Here is an 18646-nt window from a genome sequence, read left to right on the forward strand (position 1 = left end):
GATTAAAAAAACCAAAAACAGGTTTAGCAAATAGTTTTAATGTAAAACTGGTACTAGTAAAAAAACTAAAATGATAACTCATACTGCAAAATTTCTTTTACTATAGTGTTTCAAATCAAACTGTACTTAAAGAGTACAAATTTTGTTGGTTGCCAGTAATTATTTTTGGTGCTATGTAAAAACCAGAGAGTCAGGATGATATAGAGGCTAGAGGCAGAAAGTAATGAAAACTAATGAAATAAAAAGCATTCATTAAATACTATGTGCAAAGCATTGTGCTAAGCACTGGGGATATAAATATAAAAATAGATAGCTCTTTTATATGCAAGATGTGACTCTGGATAAGTAATTTAACCTTTTCAGTGTGCCCCAAGACAATTCTCTAAGAGAGCACATGGCCAAAATAGATACTGAAGTACATAGGCAGATGGAAGTTTTCTCTACAGCAGGTCCTTCATAGTAATGAAATCAAAAGTATAGTCCAACAAATAAAAACACTAATGTTTGGAGCTGATAAGTTTACAATGAAGACATAGCAACAAATGACATGAAGCTAAAAATTTTTTAAAGGTCTGTTAAAAGTGCTGCAGATGAATTTTGAAAAATACAAACCAAATATTAAGTAATTTTATCAGTATAGATATTTAAAATCTTGTTAAAAGCGAAAAAAAAATAATAAAAGTAAAAGACTGAGGGCAGATAGTTGGCTCAGCGGATTGAGAATCAAGCAAAAAATGGGAGGTCCTGGGGCCAAGTCTAGCCTCACACACTTCCTAGCTTGACTCCCACTGTCTGGCCCTTATTGCTCTTCTGCCTTAGAATCAATACATAATAATGATTCAAAGATGGAAGGCCTTAAGGATTAAGGCCAAAGGTGTATCATAGTTCTTATTTAAAATAATATCATTTGAAATATGAATATTCATGGCCTAAGAACATGAAAGGTTGACAGGGAGAAGTGCAGTCAATGAGCCACGGTCTGCTTAGCCCCAGAAAGCTTTCTAACTCTTAGGACTATCAAGAAGTTGAATGTAAGCCTTAGGACATTTACAATCGAAGGCTGAATGACTTCTTCTGAGTGATGTCATAAAAGTGTACATTAAAGGATATATTTGATAATACAAATTCAACTGATTTTCCCTATTGTTTTGGTGCTACACAAGATGAAATAAGGCTGACTTCTGGAGGCTTTACGGCACTAAGACTGTGCTATGTAACTCCAAGAAATGGGTAACTCTCAATATGGTGGAGATTACAATCTATGAGCTTTCTATTACTGTATGATTTTTGTCCATCAAACCTTTCTTCTTCAATGATTTGAGACAAAGTATCTATTATTATTTGTTTTAGCAACTTGCGGGCATTTTCCAGATATATATGTATTTTGTGACAAGACCTGTACATTAGTCATAACTGGTAATATGGTACCAGCTATTTATATCTACTTACTCTTTATTTACTGCCCATTGGATCATCTGCAATTACCAAAATATTCAAAAACACAAGCTTTATTACTTGTATTTATTACATAATAACAGCACAAAAATACTAGGATTGAAAAGATACTCAAGTACCAGAGTAGCTTAGGGTCATTAAAAAGCTTTATGTTTTTAGACCTTAAAAGCTTCAAATGCAAATCATTTTCATTTCTTCCTCCTACTGACAGAATGAAACAAATAGTTACCTGGGTAAAACATAAAAATTTGAATATTGCTTCATTTTTTTGTTTAATTTTTTAAAAAATTTAAATAAAAATATCAAGCATACATCAGCAAAAAAGAATATACAAAACTCAAAATATCAGCCCTTCTTCTCAAATCATCTCTAAACAGGCAATGATAGTAAATAAATATTCCCTTAGGAAAAGCAATTTTCAATTCTAACTTCTGGAAATTGGAAGCCAAATAAAACTAGTCTGCCTATATTTACATTTTTCATTTTATGGCAAAACTGCCTCTTGTACATGGTTTCAGTGTATTCTTTCTTCTAGTTTTAGGGGAAAAGATATGACCCATATAAAGAGAAGAGTATCCTTTATGAGGAGAAACAATGCTAGGTCCTAAAGACAGTATGTAGTAATACAGTGTAGCCATTTTTTAAATTCTAACATTATTGACTGATTCTTATAGGCTGACAAAAACTAAAAGATGCTATATGATTCAAAGTTCAGCAGTTTGAAGGTAAATTTGCAACAAAAATAAAAAGCATTTAAAGGAAAAGTAATGATTGGTAACATTTTTAAATTTAATGAAATAAAATTTCACAATCAAAAAAAGTTATAATATATTTGCTCTTTAATTTTGAATTTTTTATACAAAAAAAAAGTTTATTTTTCAAAATGAGAAAACTTACTTTGAAATAGGATTTACGCTGGCCTCAACAATCGTCAGAACCTTACAGTTCTTTATATTTTCTGGAAACTCCTGAATTCCTAAAAGATGAACCAAAAACAAAAAACAAAATAACACCCCTAAATTTACATGGATAAGTATAACCCTTTCCCCAATTAATCTACTTCTAGGAATATATTTTTAAAGTGTTATTAGGATTTAAAAAAAAGGACTATTTGTTCAAATGCTCAATAACATTAAATGTATTTTTTTTTCAAAAGCAAGCAACCTAATGTTCAATAAAAATGGCATGAGTTAAGAGTTAAATTGTGATAATGTAATGAAATCAACAGGCATTCAAAAATACAAGGAGGTGGGGGAAGAACATTTTATAAAATAAACTATATATAAAAACAAAAAGGGAAATTGAGAGCATAGATTAGTGGATAGAAAACTGACCTCAGAAGAAGGACTAATAAAGGTCGTCTCATTGCTTACACATACTGATTGTATGATGCTGGGCAAGTCTTAATTTCCCAGTATTCTAGATTAGAACTGTCAAACTTATACCTTGTCAAAACTCCTGAATGCAGTAGAACCAGATTAAAATGAAACTGAAAAATGTTAACTAAATAAATAAAAACATAATACAACACAGATAACATTAATTTGTGGTTTTCTAAGTCAACATGTGGCCTGTAGACATTTGTTTCCATTTGACACCAATGGTTTAGGGACTTTTCAAGACTAAATTACAGAGGAGATACAGATCTGCTTTGGTAGAGAAAATTCCACAAGAGGAAGTTTCCTATACCAAGGAAATCACAATTGTTATCCATATCAGTTATTTCCAAAAATGAAAAAAAATCCATATTGGAATATAAGGTGACAAAGTAGAAAACAAATGAAAAAGAACCTTAGAAGTCAGTAATCATCATCATCATCATCATCATCATCATCATCATCATCATCATCATCATCATCATCATTAATATTTATATGGAATTTGAAATACTTTACATATATTATCAAATTTAATTCTCACAAAAAAATTATGAAGTAGCCTTTAAGTTGAATTTATGAAGTAGAATTATCATCCCTATTTAATAGATAAGTGTCTGAGGCAGGATTCCAATCTTCATGACTTCTGGAAAAAAGCTCCATTAAATCAGGCATCTAAGTGAATTATTAGAATGTAAAGAATTACTAGGGAAGTTTAGCTACTTATATTGATATTCAAAGAAATTTTACTAGAAAGACATATTAGTTTGAAATTCCTCTACTTTTTTTTTCATTGTTCCTCTTCATTCCTTATCTACCAGTAGTTAAAACAATATGCTTAGTGATATTGAATGATGTTAAAAAGGCTGAATGATGAAAATAAATAAATGACTAAAATGATCACAAAATAAAAGGTGTGGAAATGCCTAACAGTGTTGCCCTCTTTTCTTACTCTTTCATGATTCATTATTTATATTTTTTTGAGTGTCTGCATGTGAAGAATACCAAGAAGGTGACGTGGGCTCCCCAAAAAAGAAATACAAATACAAATACAAAAGCAAGGAAAACATAATGCCTAAAGGAACATGTTGGACAGAGAAGGGTATTTTGCCTTTAAAAGTTTATAGGAAAGGTGAGAGGATTCACAGGGGAGTACACTAACAGAGTGGTTTCAGCAATATGGCTGGAAAGGTAGAATGAATCTGCTGGTAAAGGGAAGGGGGGAGGAGAGTAGAGATGAAGAAGAGGAGGAAGAGGGTGAGAGGAAAGGTTAAAGGGACATGAAGGGAAAGGAGAAGGGATTGTACTATGAATATAGGAACTTCCTACATAGAGGTTGTATAGCATGTTTGAAATTATGGCTGGTCATTGAGTTGATTACAATATCTAAGTACCAATCAAGTTATCAAAGATATAGTTTGTAGAATTGAAATAAATTTATTTCTGTAGATGTAAAACATCAAGGCAAATAATGAAAATGTTATGTATGAAAGAGAATGAGCATTTCAAGACATAAAACTATATTATAAAATAGCAGTTATTAAAACTATTTAGTATTGGTTGAAAAATACCACAAACTAGAAAACAACCAAAAACAATATAATTGGGGGCACCTAGATGGCTCAGTGGATTCAGAGTCAGGACTAAAGAAAAAGCCCTGGGTTAAAATCTGTCCTTAGATACTTCATTGCTATGTGATCTTGGGCAAGTCAGTTAACTCCCACTGTCTAAACTGTACCACTTTTATGCCTTGGAACCAATATACAGCATTGATTCTAAGAAAGAAAATGTGGGTTTTAAAAAATCCCAATGTAAAACATTCAATTTGATAGAGAATATAAATGAATTAAGAATTTCCAGTATGATAAAAATTATATATTACCTGCCAAGATGGCAGGTTAGAGCAGTGGAGCTCAAAGTCATCAAAAAAATCCTCTCCAATCAATATATTAAAATAACATCACAAAATGAATATAGGAGTGAAAGAACCAACAAGGAGATAAGAGTGAAAACACTTTAAAGAAGAGAAAAACCTAAAAAGTATTGAACATTTAGTGGAGCACAGATAGTAGGAGGCTACAACATGGAGCAAAGAGCAAGCCAAGAAAAAGCCACACCTCCCAACATTCCATATGTTGTTCCAAGTTTTGGAATCTAAGCCCAAGTCAACATCCAGACCCTAAGAACTTGCCTGGACAAATGGAGGTCCAACCAACCCATACCCCTTGAAATTCAAAACTTGTAATAAGTCCCAAATCACAGCTCCGGGTAGTCTGTGCTGAAGCAGGATGATTTGTGTGAGCCCAGAGCAAAACCAGGAGTCCAAGTCTGGACCTGTGTCAAGGACATAGATGGTGGTGGTGGTGGTGGTGGTGGGGAGAATGCCCCCACTCCCCCGGGGGCTCCTGAGTCACTTTCCAAAAGCTCATGGAGCTTTTGCCCAGGGCAGGGCAATCTATGGTGTGTGTGACAAGATCAAGTCCACAGTGAGACCAAATGCTTATACCTAGGCCTGAGGCTAGAATTTGAGTACTCCCTGATCTGATCAAGCACAGAGACTTATATCTTAAGCCCAAGCCAGGTGAGAATTTAAAGCTATAAGTGTTTTAAGGGTTAATTGAATCAAAAGTAGGAGGTGGCTCTCAGAGCTCCCAGGCCATCATACCATCTTGGAAGAACTGAAACTGGCAGAAATCCAGAAATAAAGTTAAGGGTAGCATGAAGGAAGGACTGAAGCTTAAGAGGGTACCTTAAGTTCCCAGAGAATAGAGCCTACCTATAACAAGGTAGGAAAAATGAAAAGTCAAAAAAAGAAGCACCTAAATATAAAGAGTTTTTTATGAAGACAAAGAGCAAAGTACACACACAGAAGGGAACAGTGCAAACAAAGCACAGGCAAAGAACAAAAGAAAAATATAGATTTGACACATAATGAAAAAGGTCAAAAAAGACTTCAAAAAACAATTAAGAAAGGTAGAGGAAAAGTGGGGAAGAGAAAGGAAAGCAATGCAAGAAGAAATGAGCAAAACTAAAAAAGAAGACCCAAAAACTGATGGAGGAAAATCAGGGCTTAAAAAATTAGAATTGAACTGGAAACTAATCAAGGAACAATAAGACAAAATCATGAGAAAAACAAACAAACAAACAAACAAAAAACCAGAAAGTATCTTACTGAAAAAATTGTCCTGGAAAATAGAACCAGAAAATTTAAGAATTATTAGACTACCTTAAAGCCATGATTATATTTAAAAAATAAAAATTTTTTAAAAGCCTGGACATCATAATACAAGAAATTATCAAAGAAAATTACCCAGATATTCTTGATGAAAAATAAAAAAGAAAGTGAAAGACTCCACAGATCATCTCCAGAAATTTGACAACAAGCAGCCAGAAAGAAACAATTCAAATACCATGGAGTTATTATCAGGATCACACATTAAAGGATCAGAAGGCCTGGGATATGATATTCAGGAAGAAGAAATATCTAGATTTACAACTTAAGAGTCACCTATCCAGCAAAACTTTACTATACACTTTCAGGGAAAAAAATGAACATTCAATAAGAAAGAGGATTTCCAAGCATTCCTGAGGAAGAAGCCAGACCTAAACAAAAAATCTGAAGTCAAAACAGGAGGCAAAAGAGAATTCTAAAAAGGTAAATAAGAAAGAAAATTTAAGGGACTCATTAAGGTAAAAATGTTTGTATTTCTACATGGAAATAGGATATCTGTAATTCTCAAACTTAATTCTTAGTAGTAGAGCAAATATAAAGAATATACTTAGAAAGAGGGTGGGGAAATAAGCTGATTATGATATGATTTGTAAAAAAAATCAAGGGATGTAAAAGAGGGTTGCAGTGAAAGAAAAGGGAAGGAAGAGATAGAATGGGTTAATTATATAACAAAGAGGCATGAAAAATTATTATGGGGAGGGGAGGGGGGGAGGGGGGTGACTGGCAATGCTTAAACTTTACTCTCATCATAACTGACTCAGAGAAGGAAAAACAAATATATTCATTAGGGTATTGAATTCTATCTTACCCTACAGTGAAGCAGAAGGGGAATAAGACAAGAAAGAAAGAAGGGAAATAAACTGATTATGATGATATATGATATGTTTAAAAAAAAAACAGGAGGTGAAAATGAGGATTTCACTGAGAGAAAAGGAAAGGGAGAGAAGGGATAGGTTAAATTATATAACAAAGAAATTGAAAAGTCTCTTAACAGTCTTAGTACTATTTTTAGGTTTCATAGTATAAAAGATCCAGGACCAGTATAAGATCAAAAGTCACACCCCAATAGATAGATAGATATGCACAACATACTAAAAAAATTGTAAACTATTAAAAAACAGTATGATTGAGTGTCCCAAATCACTAATAATAAGAGAAATGTAAATCAAAACAACTATGGGGTTTACTTCATACCTCAAAAAATGACAAACATGACAAAAAACAGTCCAGGTTGGCAGGATCATGGGAAAACAGGCATAATTTGTACATTGCCAATAGAGCTGAAAATCAGCATAATCCATTTTGAGAGCAATTTTCAATTAACTATGCAACATTGGAAGAAAACCCAATACACTCCCAAAATATTTATAATACTTTTTTTGTAGTAGTAAAGAACAAAAAATGAAATGTCTGGTGATTGGGGAATCACTAAGTGAATTGTGGTATGTGAAAGTAATGGAATACTGCTATTTCTAACTGATGAAAACAAAAGTTTAGAAAAATTTATGTTATAATACAAACTAAAATAAGTCAAGGCAAGAAAACCTTATAAATACTACAATCAATATGGAAATAAATAGAAAGAATAACCAAAAAATCCAAACATAAAATGTAAATGTTGCAAAATTATGAAGAATAAATACAGCCCCACAGAAGATGAGAAGCCACCCTCACCCTATGGTTTTGTAGATGTATGAAGTCCATGGTTGTTACATAGTGCATATTGTCAGATTCTTTCAATATATTGATTAGTTTTACTATTCTCTCCTTTCCTTTAAATACCAGTATTTGTTATATAATGTGGTACTCTAAGAGGGGAACAAGACAGGGGGAAATTATTATAAAAAACAAAATCAAAATTAATTTTTAAAAATACTTTGTAATTCTTTGAGGATTATTTCTTCATATCCTTTGACTACTTATTTCAAGTGTAATTATAGTCATTTTATTTTCTCATTTTATTATTCTCTAAATTATTTATAATATCAGAATTTTCTTATGGATTTTAAATATTTTTTTCTCAAGTGATTTTTTTATGATCAGAATTAATTTTGTTTCTGAAAAAAATTAAAAGGTTTTTATAGTTTGTTTTCATTTCAAGGAATAAAGCATTACCCATAATTTTGTAACCTCCATTCCCTTTATGGTCAATAATTGTCCCTCTAGTCATAAATGAGAAAGCTACCCCCATCATTTTAGTTAATACATTTACTATGTATCAGTTCCAAAGCAGAAGAAGGCTATGGGCTAGGCAATGGGGGTGTCAAGTGACTTGCCCAGGGTCACACAGCTGGGAAGTGTCGGAGGCCAGATTTGAACCAAAGACCTCCCATCCCTGGGCCTGGCTCTCAATCCACAGAGCCACCCAGCTGCCCCCTTGTTCTAATTTTTTTTAAAACGAATTGGCACTTAGGCTTATCTCTTAAGCTCTTATAGTAGCATATGCTGTGAAAATGTACCCCAAAACTGCTTTAAAGTTTTCTTAAACTTATTAATTTTCTCTAAAATCAAGTTATTGATGCCTCTTGTTCTTATATCAGTCATTTCAACTGATTCTCACTTGCAGACTGAACTCTCCAATGTGAAAAAGAATAGTTAAGCAAAAATTTCTGATAAATTAGCTTAATTTGAGAATTTGATCTATTGTATGCATTCTCTGATTTATAACCATAGGACAATGTAAACAATAAATATTGATTGGCTGCTATTCTCTTCTACAAAATATTCTGATTGTGAAGATGGAAATGAGATTTTCTGTTCTCAAGGACATTGGCCATTTTTCAAATTTTTTTTTGTAGTAGACTATTTTTGTAGTCATTTTGCATATTAGTGCTTATGTTCATTTAATTCTGCCTCCGCTCATAAAAATCTTCCCCCTTTTTAAAAATTCTTCATATTTATTATTTTATGTCTTTATATTATTGGTTTCCATTTTTTGCTGATATGAATATTTTTACATATATATTGGACTTCTGTTGCTAACTTTGCCTTCTGTGGGCCATGACTTATAATAATGCTCAATAAAATTTTAAAGCATGTCTTCCTGAAACCAAATATTAAGTTCAAAAAAATATAATGTGCTTAAAAATCTCAGCTATCAGAGATCTCTCTATATAAAGACAAAGAAATTAACTTTAGTTAACAGAAATTACACTAAAGAGATAGTCTAATATAGACAGGAATGCATCAGAAATGTTAGAATCAGGTAGCAATATGAATATCTGGGACTAAGGAAAGTGTCTCCCTAGGGCTAAGATAAAACAATTGCTAATACAAGGAAAAAGAAAAACTCAAAGGTTGAAAATATTTTCTTCTAAAATCTTTATTTACAAGACTTTCACTCAAAATAATAAACAGTATTTATTTAAAACTATCAGCAAGTATCATCTGCAATGGGGATAAGTTAGATGCCTTCCCAATAATATCTAGAATGAAACAAGAATGCCCCATTATCATCACCACTACAATTTAATGTTGTACTAGAAATGCTAGCAGCAACAATTAGAGAAGAAAAAGAAATTGAAGGGATCAAAGTAGGTGAAGAGGAAACTAAACTATCACTCTTTGAAGATGACATGATGATATACCTAGAGAATCCAAGAACTTAGCTAGAAGAAATAAACCAAATATTCAAAATAAACCCACATAAATCTTGAGCATTCCTATGTGTTTCCAACAAACCCAACTGCTAGTGTTAGAAAGAGAAACTCCATTTAAAATCACTGTAGACAATATAAAATACCTGGGAATCTACAATCTAATGACAAAATTGCAAGTAAAAATTTCTGAATACATATAACTATGCCAAAATATTTCCAAGTATGAGAATTTGAATACTGGACTGACTTCTATTTACTCTGATTATCCCATATACATTTTAAAATGTTACTTGCAAAATATTCAAAGATACATATAAAATATATGCTATCTATTTTTTACTGAAACAATGATTCTTGCTTATTCTATGCTTCCTAAGTTACAAGATTCCTACTTTCATGTGTGCATGAGTCCACATAAATAGGTGCAAAGAAAATAGCCATTATTAAATATTCAGTATGAATTATTATACCTTAGATATGGAAAAAAGTTAGAAATCAAGACACAACGGAAAAAGCTTGGGGTGGGAGTTGGAAAAACTCTGGATCCAGTTGCTTTCAAGCTGCGTGCCATTGGGCATGTCACAATCTCTGACTGCTTCAGTTTCCCCAACTTTAAATAAGGAGTATTAAAAGCCCCTATATCAAAGGGTTATTGTGAGGATATATGTAGGATAACATATGTAATGAGTTTCCAGCAATGCCTGGCACATAGTGGGCCCTTAAAAAATGCTTGTTTCTGGCAATTTGGAACTATGCCCCAAAGGGTGCTAAAAGACTGTCTGCCCTTTGATCCAGCCATAGCACTGCTCTGTTTGTACCCCAAAGAGATAACAAGGGAAAAGACATGTACAAGAATATTCATAGCTGTGCTCTTTGTGGTGGCAAAAAATTGGAAAATGAGGGGATGCCCTTCAATTGGGGAATGGCTGAACAAACTGTGGTATCTGTTGGTGATGGAATACTATTGTGCTCAAAGGAATAATAAAGTGGAGGAATTCCATGGAGACTGGAACCACCTCCAGGAATTGAGGCAAAGTGAGAGGAGCAGAATCAGGTAAACATTGTACATAGAGACTGATACATTGTAGCACAATCAAATGTAATGAACTTCTCTACTAGCAGCAAAGCAATGATACAGGACAATTCTGAGGGACTTATGAGAAAGATGCTATCCACATCCAGAGGAAGAACTGTGGGAGGGAAATACAGAAGAAAAACAACTGTTCAATCACATGGGTCGAGGGGATATGATTGGGGATGTAGACTCTAAACGATCACCCTAGTGCAAATATCAATAATATGGAAAGAGGTCCTGAGGAATGACACATGTAAAATCCAGTGGAATTGCACATCAGCTATGGAGGGGGGATAGAGGGAGGGGAAGGAAAGAACATGAATCTTGTAACCATAGAAAAAGAATCTAAATTAATTAATTAAATAAAAGTTTCCGGAAGTAAAATAAATAAATGCTTGTTCCCTTCCTCATTCCTCTTTCCCTCATTTAATTGATTGTTTAGATTTTTAAAAAGTATACAGTGTTAATAATGCAGTTTAAAATTATAAGTATGATGTGAATATATTAATTTTTTATGGCATCAAAATTCTTGTATACTACTACCTGTACTCAATATAAGCAATTCAAATCATTTATGCCTGGCTGAACTAAAAGTGATCTCTTTCTGTACTATTTGAACTGTGTTTTTATAAGCCCATCCCTCCTGTAATCAGTCCAAAACAATCACTGGTCTCTGATGAGCATTTTAATATTCACACACATATAGTCCACAGAGGGCTGTTACGTATTACAATGCTCCACAGCATCTTATGACAGAGGATCATGTTCTAGTACCACCTAACAAAGTACTAATAAAACTACTTTAAATTTATGTAAAGGGGGCAGCTGGGTGGCTCAGTGGATTGAGAGTCAGACCTAGAGATGGGAGGTCCTAGGTTCAAATCTGGCCTCAGACACTTCCCATCTGTGTGACCCTGGGCAAGTCACTTGACCCCCATTGCCTAGCCCTTACTACTCTTCTGCCATGGAGCCAATACATAGTATTGACTCCAAGACGGAACGTAAGGTTTAAAAAAAAAATTTATGTAAAAATTTAAGCAAATAAGGCTTTGACAGGATTGTTCTATGTAAGAGTTTAAGGTATTAAATTAGAACTATTGCTCTGTTAACCACTAATTTGGTCTGAGGCTTAATGAAAGTGTTGACATTACATTCAACTAGATTCTCTACATGAGCTGAGATGGTCCAAAATCAGCCTTCTAGATCCATTTTCTTCCTCTAATAAATGGCACCAGTGGGCATTTTGTAATAAAATAAGCACTTTTCTAAGTTGATCCTCAAAAATGACAAGTTCTTATGAATTATGAATTCCAGAGGACTATACAAAACAACAGCACTATTATAGGGATGATCAACTGTGAAAGACTTAGGTAGTCTGAGCAAGACAATGATCAGTTGTCGGAATTTGGAAGGACTTATGATGAAAAAATGCTTTCCACCTGCAGAGAGAGAACTGATAAACTCTTGAATGTGGATTGAAGCATATTTAAAAAAAACTTTCTATTACTTTTATGGGGAAGAGGAGGATGGGGCAGCATAAAAATATGGAATTACTTTGCATAACTTCACATATATAATGGGTATCATATTAGTTTTCTGAATGGGGGAAGATAGGGCTAAAGAGAAATGATTTGCAATTCAAAATTTCAAAATAAATGTCCAAATATATAAATGAATAAACTTAAAAAAAAAAAACACAGAAACCCAGCCCTCAAGGAACTTACATTCTATATGAGGATGGGTGTGTGTCACAATATAGAAAGAAATAAAATATATAAAGAAATTTCAAGAGGGGGAAAAATAAAAATGGTCAAATTCAAGAAGGCAGCAGATTGAACACTGTATATGAGCATCATGGGCAAGAGTTAGCATCCCATTTTGATGAGAGAGACTATAACAGGAAAAATGTGAGTAACAAATAAATTATAATTATCAAATTGACGATTTTCTATTTTATCTGAATGGCAGAAGGGAGCCATTGAAGACGTTTTATTCAAAAGAGAGCATAAGTCAGTTGGATAGTTTTCAGGTATATAAACATCAGTTGTGTGGAAGAGTGATTGAAGAGGCAACAAAATGGAAGCCAGAAGGCTGACTATGGAGTTCCTATGATAGTCCAGGAAAGAGACAATGAAGAACTAAACTGGGAGAAAGGTTGGGTTACTAGAGAGAAGGGGAAGGGATTTAAACATAGAAATTACCAAAGAGGCTTAACAAATTAAATGAGAGTCCAGGATAACTCTAAGATTGTGTACCATGATGACCAGGAAGTTACAACTTTAAATAAGTGTGCAGGAATGCTGAGTTTTCAAAAGAAAATACTGAGGTCCATTTTTGGACACAATATCTTTGACTTAAGAGCTAGGGGGGAAAAGTGATAAATCCAAAGTCCAATACTCTTCACATATAAGGAAAGTGAAGGCTAGATGTTAAAGTGATTAACGGATAGTTAGGAAGTGTCTGAGCAAGTCTTCACGACTGCCTCAGAATTTGATGAAAAATAGAATTCCCCTTGTTGGTTATTTCACTTTCAGAGGATGAAAGGAACATTAAATCAAATCAATGACATGCTTTAAAAAAAATTTTTTTTAAGGATATAGGAATATACAGTTTTAAATACTTCTTACCAAATAGAATGCAAATTTGGTGGTAGGTTAAAGTACAAAGCTATTTTAATGATTGTTTAGTTTATGCAGTGTTTTAACCAAGTTAAGTAAAAATTTAAGCAAAAATTTCATATGCCCTGGCATATTTAAAAAAAAATTTTAATGTACTCAGCTATAAAAAATTAAGTGACTTACCATTTTTGCTGACATCTAGCTCCCTGAGATTTATGAGATTTGCAATGGATGCTGGCAATGTTGTTAAATCATTGTCTGGCAAACTCAGTTTGTGTAGAGATTGACAGTTAAAAAGTTGCTGATGAAACAAACAAATAAGTATTATTATGATTTTCTTCCAAAAATTTTAATATTCACATATAGTTTTTTAAAAACACAAACAAAAACCTTCTACTCTCCCACAGAAGTGACTATTAAATTTCATTAATATAAGCAACACCGTAAACAAAGCAAATGCCTTGACCTGGGTTTTTTATTTACTACCACTTCCAGGCTTCTGGCTAGATTCTCTAAAATCCCTTTGAAGCTTTCTAAAACATAAGTATGTGGAATGACACTTCATTTCTAGTCAAAAATCTGAAGGAGACCTCATGGGAGATATTGTTTTGATGTTGATTTCAGGGGGAGGATGGAGATTCCAGTTATGCCTAATGGAAGAAAACCAAGGATTTTCCCTCTCCAACCCAACGTGTGTTAGAAAAGAGATACCATCACAATTATTGCCACTAAAAGGAACCAAAGTTTTTCTCTTCCCCAAAGACCATAGGAGCAAGTGCCTATTTTCAACTGGACACTGACCCCACTGACTCCACAAATAGAGACAATTCAGAACCCCCTCTAAACTTTGAACTCACCATCTTCTTGGGCGGGGCACATCATTCCCCAAGATCCTTAAGGCCTTACCATATGCACTGACACTTTTCTCTGCCTACCTGGCTTTTAGATTGATCACAAATTGAACATTAATTAATTTTAACTCTTCGATCTGCTGTCTCTGCCAGTTACGATTTGAGTTCTCTGACAGCTGCAACTATCTCAATTTTGTATTTTTATTCCCAACAACTAGCCTAGCATGTGGCACAGAGCAGATGCGAAATAAAGGCATTTGTTAAAGCTTCATTCTGATTCTGGAAGGTGAGTGGGGTCATCAGCAAGCTGTGGGCAGGACCCACAATTTTTTTTTCCGTCAAAGTAAGAATGGCTTTTACATCCATAAATACAATAAGATTTCCTTTTAAAATGCATAGAAATGACTTAGTTTGTAGGTCAAAAAAGAGCAGGGACTGGGTCAGGCTCCCAAAGTAGTATGTATCCTGTACTCTATTCCCACTAGTTACAAGGTATTTCTATGGTGAAAAATCAGGAATAATTTTCATTTGCATAAAATGTACATAGGAATAAAAAAATGATCATAAGTGGTAGAAGAATTTATGTGTCATTTTTACTTTGTACTTATCACATAGGTGCTATAGAAATGTTAACTTGCTTTTATTATTATGATTGTTGTTATTAAAGAGATCATTTTGGCAGCTTTGTAAAAGATGGATGAGAGATCATGGAATCATGGAGAAAGTTAGAAGATTATTACAGCCTACAAAAGAAATAAAGAGAGCCAGAAACAAAATAATAGAGTAGAGTGGAATAGTGAATAAAAGATTTCATAGAACTAGAAATCCCTTTTTCAAATGCAATCCAACCAAGAAGGAGTAAAGCAAGACAATCAGTTCCCTCAATATGGTTTATATTTCTATTATTATAAGTTAATAACATTTATTTTGGTTTCTATGTAACAAATGAAAGTAATTTAGGAGTACAGGCATTTTATCTCATTTTATTGCACTTTGGTTTATTGTATTTTGCAGGTATTACATTTTTTTAAATTAAAGGTTTGTGGCAACCTTGCATGGACCCAAGTCTATCAGCACCATTTCCCCAACATGTGTTCACTTCCTATCTCTTTAATGTTATTATAGTAATTGTTTTGGATTGCCATGAACCATGCCCATATAAGAGCTTAATTGATAAATATTGTATGTTCTGACTGCTCCACCAACCAGCAATTCCTCACTCCTTGTTCCCATCCTCTGACCTCCTTATTCTCTAAGACACAACAATACTCCAGGTGAATTAGTAAATCTAACTGTTCAAGTGAAAGGAAGAGTCAATCGATGCAGAAAAATTCATTGTTGTCATATTTTAAGAAATTGCCACAACCACTCAAACTCTTAGTAAACACCATCTTATTAGTCATTAATCAAGAAATTAGTCATTAGTCGAGAAAGACTCTCCACCATTAAAAATTGATTATGACTTGCTGAAGGTTCAGGTTATGGTTAGCATTTTATTGAAATAAAATATTTTTAATCAAGGTATATATATTGGTTTCTTAGATACAATACTATTGCACACATAACAGACTGCAGTATAAACACAACTTTTATATACATTGGACAACAAAAAATTGATGTAACTTGCTTTACAACAGCATTTGCTTTTTACCAAACCTACAATACCTCCAACATATGCCTGCATATCACAAGAATTAAAAAGAAAATATGAGAAAAATACGGATTTGATACTGTTTCATCTTCTATTTTCTACTCTACTCCCCCCAAAATATATTATGTATTACTTTAACATTTACATTCTATTGGACAGCAAACCATATGAACAGATAAATAAATCCAAGGTAAATTTTTAAAGAGAAAGAAACGGTTATGGGTATGGTTTAGGCTATAGATGGAAGAAGAACATGAACTTGGAAGGAAATAAAGAATTCTAACAGGCAAAATTAAGATACACTTGAGGCATAATAGAGAGCATATGCAAAGGCAAAGAGGTGAACATTATCATGTGAGAACAAATTGACAAGCTCTAACACCCCATTTAAACCTGCTGTTGGAATGGGAACCTTAGGGTTAACTTTCCTTCTTTCCGATTCTTTATTTCTACTGCCTTCCTCTGCATTCCATTTTCCTTACAGGTAATTTAGAAAATGTCTTTGTTTTACTGTTTACAATCTTGCACTGGTATCATATTGGCAGTTTGTCTAAAATGACATCTAAAGGGAGTAATTAGGTGGCTCAGTGGGTTGAGAGACAGGAGGCCCTGGGTCCAAATCTGGCCTCAGAGACTTTCTCCCTGTGTGACCCTGGGCAAGTGGCAATTCCAGGTGCCTAGCCCATAGCGCTGCTCTGCCTTGGGACCAATATACAGTAGTGATTCTAAGAAAGAAGGTAAGGAGGCTTTTAAAACCCGACCTGGAAGCTCAAGCCCGGAGGGTCTCTGTACCTGCTTCTGTCTGTCAGTGGGCTGCCAGCTCTGTCACAACCTGACCCTGTCCATGCTAAAATCTTTTCTCTCTTTCCTATGTTAATAACAATAGTGTTAAAGCTATCTCTGTGGGATGCTGCTTTTCACATGAACCTCCCTACCACAAAGATATAGCGCTAAATCTGGGAAGAACACATTTCAATGGGCCTAGAATATAGACAGTCAAGGGAAGTCATGCGACAAGTATTTGTGACTGCAGCCAGGATGTGAATGAAGGGCTCCCGAAATGCTAACTATTTTGTATTGTATCCTGGAGTGCAAAGTGAACAGGACAGCAATGCCTAAGCCCTGGAAAGATCATTTTGGCAAACGTGTAGGAGGTGAATTGGAAAGGAAAGAGAGAGATCCAAGCAGAAAAGACAAAGACCAAGGTGATGAGAATCTAATCAGAAGACATGGACTTCTTAATAAAGAGACTCACCACTATGAGTTGAGACGAGTCAAAGAACATGAGGCCCTGAACACAGGTGACTAGAAGGGTGGAGGCAACAGCAATAATAACAGAAACAACCCAAACCTCTTCTATGAGGAACAGGTCTCGGGGAGAAGATCTTTTGGGGAGAATTGTTTTGAATACAATTTTTGAGTGTATGCAGTACCGACTGGTCCTTCAGATGAAGTAGTCTAACAGGTACTTGGGAATGGTGCATTTGAATTTTAGGAGATAAATGAGGGTTGAATTTTTGTTCATCAGCAGAGGTACAATAAAAAATGTGGAAAATACGGAATCGCCAAAAGAGAAGATGAAGAGAAAAAAAGACAGTTTCATGTGGGCTGGCTCTGGTGGGGCAGAAAATGGGTTATTATGACAGCAGCTCCAAAAACTGAAGAGGGCTGCTAGGGAGCACAGTGGATAGAGTGTCTGGTTTCAAATTGGGTCTCAAGACACTTCTTAGTTGTATGATCTTGGGCAAGTCACTTAACCATGATTGCCTAGACCTTTCTACCCTCTTCTACGTTAGGGAGGGGGCAAAGAGAGGCAGGGAAGAAGGGGGGGAAAGGAGAGGAAAGGGCTGCGGAGGGGGAGAGGGAGAAGATCCCACAGAAATTGGGGAAGAAAGAAACAAAGGGATAGTAGCACCTGTTATTCAACAGTGTCAAAAGGTAAAAAAGACTGGATAATAAAAAGTCACAAAATTGGCATTAAATAATGAGAGGAAATGAAGGAAAAAGAAAACAGGTTATGAGACAGTGAGAATGAGGAAATTTTTCAGTGATAATGTATAACAATAGTATCTTAACATCATCCTATTCAACTGGATAAAGAGATAATAATATATTCCCAATACTTACCATAATGGACCATAACAACAATGGTGTTAAAATACAGATTTCTGATACATTTCTAAGGTAATCTAAATGTTTGCAAAACAATTTTAAAAGGATGTTTTAAAAGGAAGTCTCATTTGTGTACTCTAAGAACAACAATGAAAAAAGTAAACTCTGGATCCAAAAGGTAACTAATTAGAGCATTATAGTACTGCTATTCTCAAAAAGGCATAAAGTGATGAAAATTAAATCATGAAGCAAAATAAAAACATACCTTGGGAAGCTCTTCAATCTGATTAGCATCTAAATAGAGTTCTTCCAAGGTTTTTTCAAAAGTAAAAATTTCCTTGGGCACCTGTTCCAAACTGCAATGAGAATAATCAAGGGTGGTGACTGTTTCTTCTTCTCCTCGAAGACAACGACATGGTACCAACCGCACAAACAAATTTCGCTTTGTAGTCATTTTCAGGCACTGAAAAATTCAAAATAAAAATAAAATTTAAAATCAGAACTGAATACCACTTTTAAAAATCTTATATATCAGTGATTAGGGCTAGGCACTGATCAGTTTTCAAAGGTCACACAAGTGGGTGGCAAGAGCCCATAAAAACCTGAAAAAAAAATGCAAAGCATGGACCTAACCACATACTATGTATCCCTTGTCAGAGAATAAGCACTAATAAATT

The 18646-nt window shown here is 34.2% G+C and overlaps 1 protein-coding gene across 6 annotated transcripts in view; it reads right to left on the minus strand.

Moving 5' to 3' along the window:
* ERBIN (erbb2 interacting protein) overlaps window positions 1-18646 on the minus strand; it is a 171382-nt gene that overhangs the window by 65548 nt on the left and 87188 nt on the right. For all 6 annotated transcript variants that reach the window (XM_056824851.1, XM_056824850.1, XM_056824848.1 and 3 more), the window contains exons 3-5: window positions 18235-18432; window positions 13539-13656; window positions 2353-2431 (exon numbers count right to left, since the gene is read on the minus strand). In XM_056824851.1, the coding sequence (XP_056680829.1) occupies window positions 2353-2431; window positions 13539-13656; window positions 18235-18423 (386 nt within the window). In that variant the 5' untranslated portion in view covers window positions 18424-18432. The remainder of the gene's footprint in view (window positions 1-2352; window positions 2432-13538; window positions 13657-18234; window positions 18433-18646) is intronic.

Source organism: Monodelphis domestica, chromosome 3, assembly GCF_027887165.1.
Source record: "Monodelphis domestica isolate mMonDom1 chromosome 3, mMonDom1.pri, whole genome shotgun sequence".
Taxonomy (NCBI): domain Eukaryota; kingdom Metazoa; phylum Chordata; class Mammalia; order Didelphimorphia; family Didelphidae; genus Monodelphis; species Monodelphis domestica.